The sequence below is a fragment of the Castor canadensis genome, chromosome 4 (assembly GCF_047511655.1).
Source record: "Castor canadensis chromosome 4, mCasCan1.hap1v2, whole genome shotgun sequence".
NCBI lineage: Eukaryota > Metazoa > Chordata > Mammalia > Rodentia > Castoridae > Castor > Castor canadensis.
The window spans coordinates 183,625,074-183,640,419 of NC_133389.1; the positions used below are offsets into that span (position 1 = coordinate 183,625,074).

Below are 15,346 nucleotides of genomic sequence, written 5' to 3' on the forward strand. Positions count from 1 at the left end.
TAAAGAATGCATGAAGTCTAAAAGCCTGGTGCAGTCAGCACAGGAAGAAAGGAGAGAGGAGATAGGTTGACTGCAGTGGTGAGTCTATATCCATGTGGAACCAAACGCGGATGTTCAAAATAGTAAAGTCACACAACTCATAATAATGCTCTGTTTTGTAGCTTTTTATTGAAAACACACACAGGAGCTTTCAAAGCATTATCTCACTTATTTCCCTGAGATAAGGACAGGGCAGGCCAATTACTCTCATTTGCCAAGACACAATTTTCAACAGAGAGGAAAATAAACAAGGACTTATCCCTGGGCATGGGGCTGGCAGTTGACTGGCAAGTATATACTATTTGACTAGCATTTTTAATGGAATATTTGGGCAGAAAATGCCGTTCTCTGTGGGGTCCTTGATATGGAACTATTTCCATCTGTACTCACTGGACTGACTCAAGTCCAAAGGCAACCTCATTTCAGAGCACTGGAAACAATGTTTCCATCCTCCCTGCTGGCACACCCAGCAATGATCAGCACCTGGGGTGTGTTATTCCTTGTTCCCACCTGAACCTGGACATTCAAATGTCATGAAGACAAGCAAGAGCACCCTTCAGCAGTGAGGTCCACGAAATGAAGGTCTGCACAGGAAAGTCCAGCACTGGGCCTTGGGTCAGGCAAGTGCAGTTCAGGGCTACTATGGACACTCCTAGGGCTGAGTACACAGTATCACTTGGGTGTAGGGTCCTGGAGTAATGGGTGGGGGCCAGGAGGAGGAAAGGGGCAGGAACAATGTGGGGAAGATAGTAACCATGAGCCGAAGGCAATGCAGTACAGCATGTCGGCCTGTACTTCACAGGAGGCTGTGCCCTTTCTGAGGTGACTGGCTACTCCAGGCCCTGCTCACCCTTCAACCCCAAGCTTCAGCTCTGCACTGCACTTCCCTCCAGGTCCCAACAGGGCCCGGTCTTCATTATCCTAGCACATGGCAGCTCTCAGTGAACTAGGGAAGGCAGTACACCTGATAATGAGAGCCAGCGGGACATAACTGGGACAGAGTGAAATCGTTCATCTCTCCCTAACACTCCAAGATGAGGTTCTATGTAGAGTATGAACTTCCACACTGTTACCTTTGGAAAATCCACAGAATGTTCCTACTTGTCTGCAAATACTACAGCCCACAGCAGAAGGCAACATTAGAAGAACACCTTAGGAAGCATGAAGCTTGTTGTGTCTATGAGCTATGAGCACCTAGTAGCAAGCAAGGCAGAGCCAGGACAGCAGGTAAAGCTGGGCCTACCACAGAGAACCCAAAGTGCAAGACTGAGAACTTCTCCAGGTGTCAGGTGTTAGGAGGAGCCCAGACAGGTTCCATTGCTCATTAACAGCTGCCTCAGGTGACTGACCTGGGGCAACATTTTCTGATACATCTGGGACAGGTAATAAAGATAGAATAAGCATACCAATGGCCCCCACAGCCACAGAATCGGACTTCCTTCTCATTGTAGCTCTGTCAGTCATACCGTCAACCAAACAGTTCTCAAGGTTCTCCCACCTGTGGACACACACACATCACAGTGACAGGCATGTATGTGTGTGGACACACATACACACACCCCTACCAGTACCAGAAAAAAAAAAAGGACATGCAAATTAGAACCCTGGGTGGAATGGTTTTTATTTTTCATCTGTTAGACTGGCAAGATCTGGGGGTAGGGGAAAGAATATACTGCTGGGACACAAACTTGTCTGAGGGACAACATGTAACATGCATAGAGTATTCTGTAATGAAGGGATTTATTCTGAGAAAATAATCAGGAAAGTGGGTCAAAACCTACCTAAGTATGGTGATGTTGGTCTGGTTTATAGCAGGAGCTGCTGGAGATGACTGTAGAGAGCCCTGGCTAGACAAGTGTGGGGTCATCCAGGACCCCCCCTGGCTAAGAAGACCCTGATTCACATCATGCAGCTGCAGAGCAGTCAGGGAGGCTCTGAAGGGCAGAGTGTCCCTAGCTGGGTGCTAAGTCATGGGATTCAGTGCCAACAGCAAGATCGGGCATTCCAGGTTCATGACCCCAGGTTCCTTGCCCGTGGCCCCATAAACCAATGAGGACTTGTACAGGGGGTCAGGATCTAAGACAGGCATCGCTGGAAACACATGCTTTGGCTATTGATCAACATGCTTTCACCAATGTTGGTGCTTTCATTGTAGCAAAGGTCCGCAAATAACTACTACAAGTTGGCAAAGCAATTACTGAACTGATAATCCCAATAATAAGTAGAAGAGAGCCATTGATCACACCCCCAAACAGGAATGTACAGAAGCCATATAACCTGAGGATGTGAAGTACCTGCTGTGGAGGTACATGTGAGCCAGATCTGCCCAAACAGGCACCCCAGGCCTTCCCTGCTCTGTGATCTACCACTGGAGTTTCCAGACATGGCAAATGGACTTGTTCTTAGATCTCCTGTGCACACATGATATTGGTCTCCCTGTCAACCCCTCCCCAGAGGCACTGAGGCAAAAAAGCAAGAGAGAAGACTCAGCAGCCACAAGTTAGCAATAGGCCCCGGAACCCTGATCACTTGGGAGAGAATGGGGACGTCATTGTGCTGTGAGAAGGTCCTTGGAAGCCAATGGTTCCTTGTGTCTGTTTGCTGAGGACATGGCAGGTTTGTGACTTTACTGTGCTTAGTATCCCCACTCCAGTTAGTGTAGGAGAGGTGGTGACCATCAATCACACATAACTCCCTACTCCAATGTAACTGCCTTTCTTCCCAGAAACACACAGAACAGCTGCTTCTTAAATGAAGCCAGTTGTCTTTGCTCACACTGAATTATCAGTTTGACTCACCAAGAACCATCCTCAAAGCCCCAGGACAGACTAGTTCACTGGTCACTGTTATGAGCACTGTAAGTTCCAGAGGATTTTCTCCTTTTAATGGTATCACCAAACATATGGAGCTTGATATTCTTACTGACATTGTGGTCCTTGTTTTTTATTCACTTGAGTGCTCCACGTATAAACATAAAATTAGGTCCACAGCAGAGCCACATGGGGACCCTGCCTGGTAAATGCTGACAATTTATTCTTGGTACAAACCCACAGCACACAGCCTTGAACCCCAAACCCTTGTAATTTATCACTAAATCTACATTAAGAACAGCTGTTCAGACAAATACAAATTTAATGATTATTGCAAATTATACAAAAGAAAATGTTAGCCCAATGCTACTAGTCAAGAAAGCTGTTCCATTTCAAGTGTATGCATGTAATCTTACATTACTTAAGTTACATTTTTATCTACAGCTTTACAAATCTGCGATTACACTGATGTGTTTTTATTTACTGTGCCATCCACATTTCCCTGTATCATCATACATCAAAAATATGATTTTCATGGATTTACTGTATTTTGTCTAATGAATGAACCATTATGAATTTAAGTGACCTCTACTAGTCTGACTTTTCCCAGGTCCTTATCTAAGCCACATAATCAGGACAAGAGAACAGCCCTCTAGAGAGGCTGATGGAAGGAAGGAAGTGAGGGATAAGGTCTGATTCAGGATTTCACACAGAGTTGTCTACACCTTGAGCTGGCAATAGATCATGCTATGCGCAGATCCCCTCAAGGTGTTGGGGGCTGTCATCGATAACTTTGCCAAGATCTTGACATAGTTATAGAAGTTTTAGTAATGGTAGTTAAAAATAAGAGGCAATTATTATCTGAAGATGACATTACTAACAATTAAAAATGATTAGGAGTGGTAATAAAATTCTGTGCTGACAGCTAATGCATAAAAGAATGAAATCCAGGGTTTGTCTATACACTAGCAGTAACCAAGCAGGAAAAATAAAAATGAGGCAACATTCATTCACAGTAGAAAGAAAAGTATATAATATCCAAAAGTAATTAAATACATAATCTATAAGTTTTATAGAAAAGCCTAGAACAAGGCTTTTTACCAAATACAGACGATGTCACAAGCTAGATAGCTATGTTCCCAGACTAGAAACTCAGTTACCAGAAAGTTATCATAATTGCTATTTCAATACATTTCCAGAACAATTGTGTAGAGTTTGTGAGAATGGTACTGAAGTTCGTGTGGAAGGATAAGCTGGCAAGACAAGCTAAGGAACCCCAAGTGGAAGGTCAGGCATGTAGGAAGAAAGACAGGCATTGCTGATCTCCTGCCCCATGTGGGTCTCCTCATGAAGCTACACAGTGCTAGTATGAGGCGATGACAAGCCAGAGGCAGGTACAGATATAAGCATTTATAGAGGACAGAGGTGGCATTTTCAATCTGTTTAGAAAGAACATTTTGATTCATGAATGAGGACAAGTGGGTAAGTAACAAAGCTAATGGTCAAGTGACAATATACAATGGAAGGTGAAATAAAGTCCTTTACTCATAAAGAGCACTCCTATATCAATGAGAAAATACATTACAACAGAAGAGCAGCACTGAAAATGTTAATGAGTAGAAAAATTACAAACAGCCACTAAGATAGGGAGATACAGTTACCTCCACTAATAATCATGGAAGTGTAGAAAAAAACAGGGACAGAACAGAGAGTCTGTGATGTGAAGGAGGACACTGTAACTCCACCTAAATACACCTGGCTGGGTCCCTTGGGCTTTAGGAGGGGCAGCCATTGTCCTTGCACAAGGACACCTGACTAACAACTGTGTCCACCAAGGCACTAGCTTACCTCCAGTCCTGCAACAAGGCCTGTGTCCAAAGCTCTTGGTTTCAAAGCAACTCCAATGTTCTCCTCCTCACTTTCTTTTAAAAGCCTCCCCTGTTCCATCCTCTTGGGATATACTTATGGTATGCATATCCTGCATTGTAATAGCTGCCTGTTCACGAACAGACTCTGTCCTGGCCAGTCAGGCTGCATCACTCATTTTAGGCTAGCATAAGTCACTCAAGTTGTAGGACTAGATTTGCATCAGGGGCCTAGGAGACTCAAAAAATGGGAAAGTGGGCCTAATTATGAACTCTAGGAAAACCAAGAACTGCCTAAGAAAGGCCATCTACCACCCCATGCTGCAGAGCCCAGCTGTAAGTGATGTGTACCGTCACAGTAATGTAAACGCCGAGTTCTTTTAACCAAAAGATGGTGATGCACACCAAGACTGGAGAAGTGGCGGTATGTGCTCATTCATGTGGGATGGGACGAGCACACAGTCTTCTCCAGGAGGAAGAAATCACTGAATGGAGTCCCCGTGGAAGGACAAGGATGGCCCTCTTCCTCACAGTTGACCCTGGAGTCACCATGGGGCATGGGAGGGGTGGGGCCCTGCTGCTGTTGGCTAAGCCTGCACTATTTTTCAATAGGAAACATTATGAATATGTGCTTCTTTAATAAAACGCTTTTAAAACTACATATCCTAATAAAAATTTATAAAAAGTAAGTAATATAGAAACCCCAAAGTAGCAATTCTAGGCACTGCTAAATCACCTACGCAACCCTGGTATGAGGTGGCTAAGAATTTAATGGGCACACACTGGCCTCATGTGGGACTGATTCCAGGGAGGAGAGAAGAGGCCTAAGAGTAGATGGGAATGTAGTGCTGACATCAGTGCAAAGAGCAAGGCAGCACTAAAACCCTTATAAAAACCTCATTTACCCAAAATTAACAATTTTACTTATATTTGAAAAACTACTCCCATTCCAATTATACAGTTCTATTCAAATTCACTGATGATTTAATGACACTAATTAGATTGTGTGTTCAAGAAATCTGTCTGAAAAACACCACTGCCAAATGTCATTAACAGTATGGCTGCATGAACAGAGTTTAAACCATCAAAACAAAAGCCTACTAATGGAGCAACACAATTACGCAGCTCAAAGGCTTTTATGATTTCCTCATTCATGAAAAACACAATTAAAATGGAAAGGACATGCAGCCTTGAGCTCCTTCCTATGCTTTCTGAGACCCTGCCCCAGAGGCTGGTTCCACAGCCAGGTTTCTGGGCCTCAGGCTTCTAAGGTCTGGCACTGTAGGGCAGGGCAGTCCTCCCACATACACACCTAGGCCAGGGCCAGGCCCTCAGTTACTAAGCATGGACATGAGCTCTCTTCAACCCCACAGCAGCATAGGGAGCTCTACTGCATGAGGCGTGGAGATGGGTACTGGGAGGTAGGCCCCGGCTGGAGAGACCCTGACCCAAGGGTCATCTTTATGCTTGTTGCTTTCTGTACCATACCTGAGAACCCCTCATACACCCCTCAATGTGTGTACTTCTGAGGTTATCTTTTGTCTTGTAAAAGTATCCAATTCAACCAATACACAGTAAGAGCACAAAGTCTGTTTTCACTACTCCTCTGCACCAATTTGGCCATGGCCAGCTCAGGCCATCCTCCAATTGCACACACACACTACAAGGCCCCCTACATAGATGCACAGACAGTGGTTGAAGGCCAAGACACCAGAGGAAAAAGTCATTGAACAAGTAGCCACTACAGTGCATTTTCAGTCAGGCTCTGTGCTGGGTCTGTAGAGAAACCAGAGCGTGCACAAGTGTCTCTATTCCAAAGCAGCCAGAACAGGCAGGGTGTGGCAAGCTGTTTCTGCCTGGACAGCAGGGTCCACCTTCCTGGCCCTGTCTCCTCACCTTGTGCTGCAGGGCTCTCTCCTCTGCTATGGAGCTGGAAAGGATTCTCTGCCCAGCCCTCACTCAGCACCCAGAGGCTTGGCCTCAGCCCAGATGGCTTCCTGGAAGAGTTTGCAGTGCTGAACTCTATGAGAGGGGTCTGGGGTCCAGAAATCTGGCTACAGACCCAGACTCTAAATCTGGGTCTCAAAAGCCCAGAAAGAAGCTCTAGGTTACAAGACAGATGCCTACAGGCCCATCCTGAGATGCAGTGCAGTGACCAGCCCATAGGTGGCAGGGAATAAAGGAGCCTCTCAAAAAGGATAGGGAAATGCTGAATGGCTATTTACTGGGTGGCTCTTCTCCATTTCTAAAATGAGACAACAGAAGGGTTTGTGGTTGGCCCCAGGTGATAAGACCATTGTCAAGAAGTTGAGCACTCAGGCTCTGTGAGGGACTGGCCTTGTGTAGAACATGAAAGAGCTAAGGCTCCATTTATCAGTTGCTTTTAGGAGTCATGGAAACACAAAGATAAAAGTTCAAGAAATGAGTAAGACAAATGGCCTGCCAAGGTTGTCCTTGGTCAACAGCTAAAACGCCAGTGCTTGGAGGCCACTGGGCAGGCATTACCTGAAATGACTTCCACTGACTGTGACTTCCAGCTGGCATATGCTCACTGCCTAAGGCCATCCTGAAACACCCTGCTCCCAGTCCCAGAAATGAGGACCTTTGGTAGGAAGCAGGCCTGATCTGTTCGTAGCACATATTGCTGGGCAGCCATTAGCAAAGTGAAGGCTCTAGCATCAGCAGGCCCAGGCCCAGTGGTGACCTGGTTGCACTAGCCTGGAGAAGTGTTGGGAGCATGAAGGGCCTGGCACTTGTGAAGTCTTCAACCACTCCAACCCAAGCCCAAGAGCACAGAGCAGCACCTGTTAACAGCCATCCCTCAAGACAACAATCACTAAAGCAAAAATCAAAATGCCAAAGTCCCAGGCCTCTAAACAGCTCTCAGTCCAGAATGAAGCTTCCTAAACCCCTACCTCACAAAGCTTGAGGAGGCTGGAGACAAAGCTCTCAGGGATGCCTTGACAGGGACTCTGAACTGCTGCTGGGCTACTCCCTAGGCAATCCGGGCTTTGATGTGCTCTCTGAGCTAAAGAAGAGCCCTGGGCAGCCACCTCAGCAACCCACTGTTTGGCCTAGACATAGATCCTTGTCCACAACTCTCCCATGATGTATGAGAGCAGTACAATGACAGGCAGAATGTGTCCAGGTGAAGGTGTACCATTCCAGGGCAGGCTCTCTAAACACTGTGGTTCCATCTTGCTTCTGTTCTTTTGAATTGTTAGCTTGCTTTGGGAAAGCTTCCTCATTCTGTGAGCAGCCCCTCGAATGAGGATTTGAGGCTACTGCCCCACATCCTCCAAACATGGTCTAGTAGGCTCTTCAGATAAAATCACTCTAACCAACACTGACTGAACCTTGGGAGAGATCCAAGTCAGAACCGCCAGTGACTGACTATTCCTGGACCTGGATTCCTGACCCACAGAAACGGAGAATACATGTTTGCTGTTGCTGCAGCTGAGTGTTGGCATAATTTGTTACACAGCAATGGATAACTCCTACAATCTGGTTTGTGGGGGGGCAGTTTCCATTGTTTAATGTGGCTGTGAAATATGAAAATGCCTACGTAATTTTAACATGACCATGTATATTTCTACTGAACAGTGTTGTGAGAATGTATTATGATCGCAGACATCACTGTCCTGCCAACCACACAATGTATCTTTTCTATGTATCATTATTAAGTGTCTCTTTCCAATTTACTTAATTTTAAAACCTACCATCAGATGTTTAATCTGGTGGAGAGTAAGTACAAAAAGAGAGTCTTTCTAAACAGTTTTTTCTTACTCCTTTTAAACTGAAAGAAAATAGTATCTTTTGCCAGTTATGAAAGGTCAATGGGAAAAACTGAGAGAGGAAGAAAAGTCCTAAGAAGAAAATAAACTACTTCACCATGTCTTCCTGCTGCCAATCTTCCTGCTTATGTACATATTTTTAGGTGGAATCTTCTGCACCACATCCTGCATCCTTCACAAGGCACTACAGGTGGATAGACAGGTGCAGGTTGTTTGCACCAACCTCACAGTGAGGGCACCCGGTGCTCAGGTCTTAGCTCTGCATGGGTGAGGCCAACCCATGGTGGCAGAAGGAAACAGGAGTCACCCAAGGGCACCTGGCAATGCCGCCCCTCAGGGACAGAAGGAAGCAGAGGTCACCGAGCCCATTGAAGCTGCTCACCTTGATGTGCTCATGCAGTTGAGCCTCGTGCTGCCGTGACAGCTGCTCATGTTGCCGCTGGAACTCAGCAATGAGGATCTGCCGCTGGATCTGCTGCTTCTGTTTCAGCGCCAGAAGCTCCTGCTGCAGCTGCTGCTCTCGCAGCGCTGGCTCCGCGACAGGCAGCGAGAACTGGTGATCCAGGCGCAGGTCCATGGGCACTGCTGCAGGGGCCACTTGCAAAGGCAGTGCTGTGGCCACGTCCACTGCAGAGAGAGCACAGCACAAGAGAGTGGTCACTGCCGTGGAAGGCTGAGCCTGGAACTGGGTACCCTATTTTACCAAAGTCTCTTTGGCAACCATTACAAGGTGCTGTAGCCTGAAGGTTGTCTGGTGTCCCAATGTCATCCTTTAGCCCCTGGCCCAACAGGCTCAAAATGCAACATCCAGGGTTCTCTGGAGCTCCAGTTATCAAGCACAAAGATCTCAAAAGCAGTGAATGGTCAGACCGGTTGGCGCACTTACACTAAGCTTTTCCCCCATCCCTCCCTCCAGGATGGGTGGCCCTGTTTGCAAAGGACCACTGTATAGGCCTAAAGGCCTATCTGACATGATGCTGACAAGTTAATAAAGGGAAAGAAATACAGAAAAGGCCTCCAGTTAGCCAAGGAAAGAGCTGAGTGCCAGCACTGTGATGGGCAAAGTGCCTGTTCTTTTCTTCTGCCCCTTCTTCTTCCCCTAACGAAGCCACTGCAGAGTCGTGTATGAGCCCCAAGAACAGTGTGTGCCACAAAGTGGTCCAGATAGATGCTTGAGCAGAGAGCCTGTTTCCATGGCAAACGAGCACCCTCTTGGAAAACATGTTTACCCAACCAACTACAGCCAATGCAGTGTGCTCCTGGCCCAATGCGCACATTCATCAGGGCCAAGTTGCTGAACTCACATTGTGTCCATGGACTGCCGAAGAAAAGTGATTTTGATTCAAAGCAAAAGCTGAATCAATATCAATGCTTACAAATTAATTCCAAATTAAAGTGAGAGAAATAATGCAGAGGAAAGGTAACTTTTAAATATGAACATCATGAAGTAACCCTATGTGTGCTCCTTCTATGAAAAGTCATGTTGTGACCATGCATCAGCAGTGAGATGAGCCAGATGCCTCCTGGTGTGGTAAGTGCCTGACTAGGCATCATCAACAGGTGACACAGCAGTCACTGAGCCAGGGTTAACAGTTCCATGGGTCTTACCCTTCAGAAAGCCTCCTTACAACAGAGACAGACAGACAGACAGACAGACACACACACACCTGCCTTGCTCACTTTTCTTAATCAGCCAGGGTAACAGTTCCATGTGTCTTACCCTTCAGAAAGCCTCCTTACAACAAACAGACAGACAGACAGACACACACACACACACACACCTGCCTTGCTCACTTTTCTTAATCAGCCAACAAGCTGAGTCCAGGGTCAAGAGGAGAAGGAAGGGGTCTTGCCCTCTAGGAGGGGCTTAAGGCCTAAACCCAACACAAAAGACCAATAAGAGGACCAGCTCCTTGTCCCTCAGCATCTTACATGCTTGACCTTGACCAGGTGCCTCCCTAAGAGTGACCACTGCATGCCCCAGGACCTGAACCAGTCCAAAGGATTTCCACACCTAGATGATAGATGGACTCAGATCCAGCCCCCAACTATAACCCAGTTCCTGGAGAAAACTGTACTCCACCATCTCAAAGCCCACTGATTCAGGTAAGACAGCCTGTAAGTGGCCATTGCCTTCAACCCACAGCATTTCTGTGGTCACTTCTCAGGCAGTAGGCTGTAAGCTGGCTTTAGTCCCTGAATGACTAGAGATCCTGGTACCAGGACGTGACCTACTCCTATTGAGGCAAAGTGGCAAAAGCTGTGGACAGTCTGAACTTGAACTCTCCAAGTCTTGGAGTCCTCTACCAAAAGTGGTCATCATACCTCAAGGCAAGACTCACCTGGGAAGAGTTCAGGACAGGGCCCAGGATAGAGGGGTGTAATTGGAATGTGGAAGCTCTTGAGTTCCTTGACAAAACCACTATCTTTCAACTTCCAGGTGCCCACAGCCATCCCTGACTTCTGACCTGGCCTCGCGGCGCTGTCTGGACTCCCTCACAGCTGGGCAAACAGAGACCAGTGGGTTGAGAGCAACCAGAACCTAAGAACACCTGGGCTCTAGACCACAGTAACCAGTCAGAAGAGACTACACACCCCAAAGGTTGTGTGATCAGGAGACTCTTCATGTCTGCTTACGACCTTCATGGGCTTCCTAATAAGCTTTTGGGAAGGAGCCACTGATGTTTCTTCTGCTTCATCCTCAGTGGGTGAGATGCAGCCCCAACTATTTTAATGGATGCTCTTGCTTCCTCATCAGGTTATCAGGCTAGACATATTAGAAGGGTTTTATTTGATTTGTGTATGTTCCACAGGCAGGACAGGGAGCAGTGAGCTGTGCCTGACTCACACATGTGGGTAAGGACTGGATCATACTTTCCTTTCTATCCTTTTTTGATTACTATAAAACACAGCAAAATGGAAAAACTGTGAACAATAACAGTTTTATAAAGCATTAGGATTTTCCTATGCCTGCTTCAGTCTTTCTTTTAAGGAATAAAATATTGTGGAAAACAGGGACTGAGAAGACAAACTTAGAAACAAGAAAGTAACTTAACTTCTTGTCAGAGACTGGCCACATGTGCTCCTTCTTGGGGCTGGGACTGTGCTGTCCTGCTTTGGAGATGCCATGTGCTAGCCACTGCCTGTATAAACATGCTGTGAGTGACTGTCAGGTTGGCCTGTGCCCCTCTCTATTGACCAGAAAGTCTTGGATACTTAGAGACTCCATAGGGTTAGTCAGTCTACTTCTGCTTTTTGGGGATAAACTGCTTTCTGAGTTACATATACAAATGTTCACTGATAGTTTGTTATTAGTTAGTTTGTTATTTACATAATGTTTGAGTCTACATCCATAGTGACAGTAGCCTATAATGTCTCTCTCACATTCTTATCTAGTTAGTCACTGATATTTTAGCTTAAATAAAAATGCACAAAAAGTTAATAAAGCAATCACAGTGCCTCACATTTTGAAGCTTCTATCTCCTGGACATTATGTCATTTGGCCCTATAGAGGGGAGAGTCAACTGTGACTTCTGCTTGCATGCTTGCATATGGGCTGGTATTCCCTAAGCCTGCAGAGTAACAAGGCTATGTGGCACAAATGCGGGGCATGGGAAGATCATCTACAGCTTGTCCATCACCACTTCTAACTCTCACAGATGCCAGGGAACATCAGAAATGCCTAGGAGTTAATCTCTAGGCATTTATAAAGGTTGCAATATATAACAACCTTTAAGGGATCACTTTTACTAACTGCAAAACCATTGTGGATCAAGCATTTCTACCCCATACATCCATTTACTAATGGCATAGGGATGGCTCCTGCTCTGGCCAGGGGGGCCTTACTGTAGACAGTCCCCAGGGAAGCCTGTTAGAGACCAGGTTGAGCAGGGGCTGATGGACTCTATATGGAAGGGTCCACAGGAACCTCTGTGAGGCTGTACCTCATGAAGATGGAAAAGGATTCTTCTAGGATAAAGAACCAGGATCCAGGGGCTGGCTGAGAGTGGAGGGTCATGGGGACATGGTGGCAATAAAGAGTTCTGACACTCAGGTAAAACAGCAGCCCTGTAAACTGCAAGTGCCAAAGCATCACTCAGGCTGGGGGAGGTAGGTAAAGGGCCTGTACAGAGGGCAGGAGGAAACACTGGGGCATCAGTTGCAGGCTGGGCAGCAGAGTGGGGAAAGGGAGGCAGTTCCAGGTGGTGGCCAAGACTGGGCTACTTCAGGAGCTCTTTTTCAGTTGTGAGGCAGAGTGGCAGCTGGCTTGGCACACCTACCACATGTCAACTGGGGTGAATTTGCATATTCAAACTTTTCTCACATTCTCCCTAGGAAGGAAAAGCAGAGAGCTCTTACAAGGAAACACAAATTCACACTTGGCCCAAAGCACCTGGTAGAAATGGTGCTGACATGACCGTGGTGCGACCATCCTGAAAACATTCTACTAGTCAGAGACTAAATCAAAGGCGCTAGCAGAGCCTAACTCAAGAAAATAAAGGGATCATGAGGTTCTCTGGATGTCAAGTGGCAGGTATGACTAGATATGGCCTGGACTCACTCAGATGGAGGAGAATAAGAAAATCTGTACTCTGAAGGGTGCTGTTGCTCACTGGACATGACCCAATCTTAACAAACTATAGCTTTACTGATAGGATAGGAAGAATTTTATTGATTGTTTTGCTTTTTGTAAATTTTATCTTCATTTCCACCCAATACACTCAAGCTATTAAGTGTTTTAGTTCCTAAGGCATTAATTTTTTAAGCCATTTTTGAAGCTATTTTCTTGGAAATTTGTAAGATCCCCACATTGGCCTAAATTTCATCTTAAAAGGAATTTGTAAACTGGACTGAAAGGTGATCAGTATGATTAAAAGTAACACACCCACAAGCAATGTGTGAGTGCACTACTATTGTCTCCCCATCTTTGAACAGGTGTGGATGCTTCTCACTGTTCCAGGCACACATCTGAACTTCCTATATGAGTGTGATCCTCTCTGAAGGTCACAGCTCTGTCTAGGTCTTCTCTATAGTTCCACCACACATGAAGTTACACAGTGGCCAGCCCAGCCAGTCCTATCCATGCCCATTTAATCTCATAGCACCTAAGAGCTCAAGAGGCAGGAAGTGAACAGCACAGGAGGTCCCTGGACTGCCTGCTGCTCTCCGCTCTGCAGTATTGTAGGTCACTTGGACATAGCTGATACCAGAATGCTCACCAGAGATGGGATTTTTTCCAACAGCACTTCCAGATCTCTCCCTATGGACACCAGAAAGCCCAGGTGAGCATCTGCTGTGATATAAGGAAGCTTGCAGGGGCTACTTCCTCTGCTCACACCGGTCCTGGGCTTACCTTACTGCTCTGTGCAAGCACAAGGCTAAGGGTGCCATGTTGGCAGTGGTACTCTAAGCAGAAGGCCACCACTGAGCTCTCTGAAGCATTGCCTCCATTTTTTTCCAAGTGTTGGAAAGGGATGTAAATACTGCTTTGATTTACTGCCCTGAGATACTACAGAGAGCTTCATTTTCTGCTAAAGAAGTTAAAAGTAGAGCAGAGACGATCAAAAGACATTTGTCACCTATATCCCATGTCCCATAACCTACTGTTGCTTCCCCTTCATAAGCAATACTGCCCTGACAGACACAAAAATGAGGTTCCATCCTACACAGGCAGAGACCCAGCCAAGGGTTCCTGAGAGCGCTGCTTTCCCATCCCCACTGCCAGCACCAGGAGGTCAGCAAGGAGGCTGTAGCTCACTCTGTGCCCAGGCCCTGCCCACGTGCCAGCTGCAGAGATAGGACCACCGTCCCCATTCACTCACGAGATTATGGCACTGACGGCTGCGTCAGACATGACTTGTGCTATTTGTGCATCAAAACCACTGAAATGCCATGAGTTCCCATCAGAAGCTGCTGCTGCTGGTGACCCAGAGCAAGCCGAGAAAACAATGAAACCTTCTCTACTTAAAGAATGCAGCATCAAAACAAAAAAGCCTGTATTCTCATGAATATTCAATGGTGGGGTTTAAAAATGCTTTCTAGGTTGTGCCTTGAGAAACATATTAATACAATCAGGCTTCTGACGTCAGTGAGGACACAAAGACCACATTGAGTGTTCCAATGAGAAACGCAGGTCCGCTGGGAGCAGCTCTCAGTCAAACAGGAAAAGCTGTCAGTCTCCCCCTCTTGGTTCTTTTTAAATACACAATCATAAAGGAGGACACTCATTTTCCATTACATGAATCAGCTCCTCTTTTCCTGACACCATTTCATGCCATTATATAGACATGGAATAAAAAGCAGCACTATTCTTTAGAAAACATGGCCAAAGTTAAGCGTCTCTTCAGTAAAAAAAAAAAAAAAAAAAAAAAGACTCATTCAACTCCAGGGAAAAATAATAGATATTTCAATCATGTAACTATGACTTCCTCTTGCTGGCATTTGCCTGTGTGAGGGCAGAGAAAGAGCAAGGGTGGAGGGAAGGAGGAGGGGGGAGGAAGGAGACTGGCCACGCAGAACTTACTTGAATTTTTAAATCTTTTACTGTGGCATGTGTTATCCATAACAAAGGACACACTGGTTAAGTAAAAGAGTAGCAATGAAATGAACACAGGGAATGCACAACCTCTGAAGACATGGACGGTCTTATGCTGGGCAACTGTAAATCACAAGCACCTTCCCTTCCAGGGAGCAGCATTCTGACTGTGCTAAGCAACTCTTGCTTCTCTATGGTTCTAGCACCTGCACACAGAGCACTAAAAATGCATTCTTTAGTTGTAAAGGAATGAAAGCAGTGAGCATGAATGAAGTGCGATCAGATGGGACAAAGGCTCCAGGG

The 15,346-nt window shown here is 46.1% G+C and overlaps 1 protein-coding gene across 21 annotated transcripts in view; it reads right to left on the minus strand.

Moving 5' to 3' along the window:
• Window positions 1–15,346, minus strand: part of Hdac4 (histone deacetylase 4) — a 289,492-nt gene that overhangs the window by 115,171 nt on the left and 158,975 nt on the right. For all 21 annotated transcript variants that reach the window (XR_012447440.1, XR_012447441.1, XM_074072154.1 and 18 more), the window contains one exon: window positions 8,891–9,135. Coding sequence is in view for 19 of the 21 variants with exons in the window: in XM_074072154.1 (XP_073928255.1) it covers window positions 8,891–9,135 (245 nt within the window). In the remaining 2 variants the exon portion in view is untranslated. The remainder of the gene's footprint in view (window positions 1–8,890; window positions 9,136–15,346) is intronic.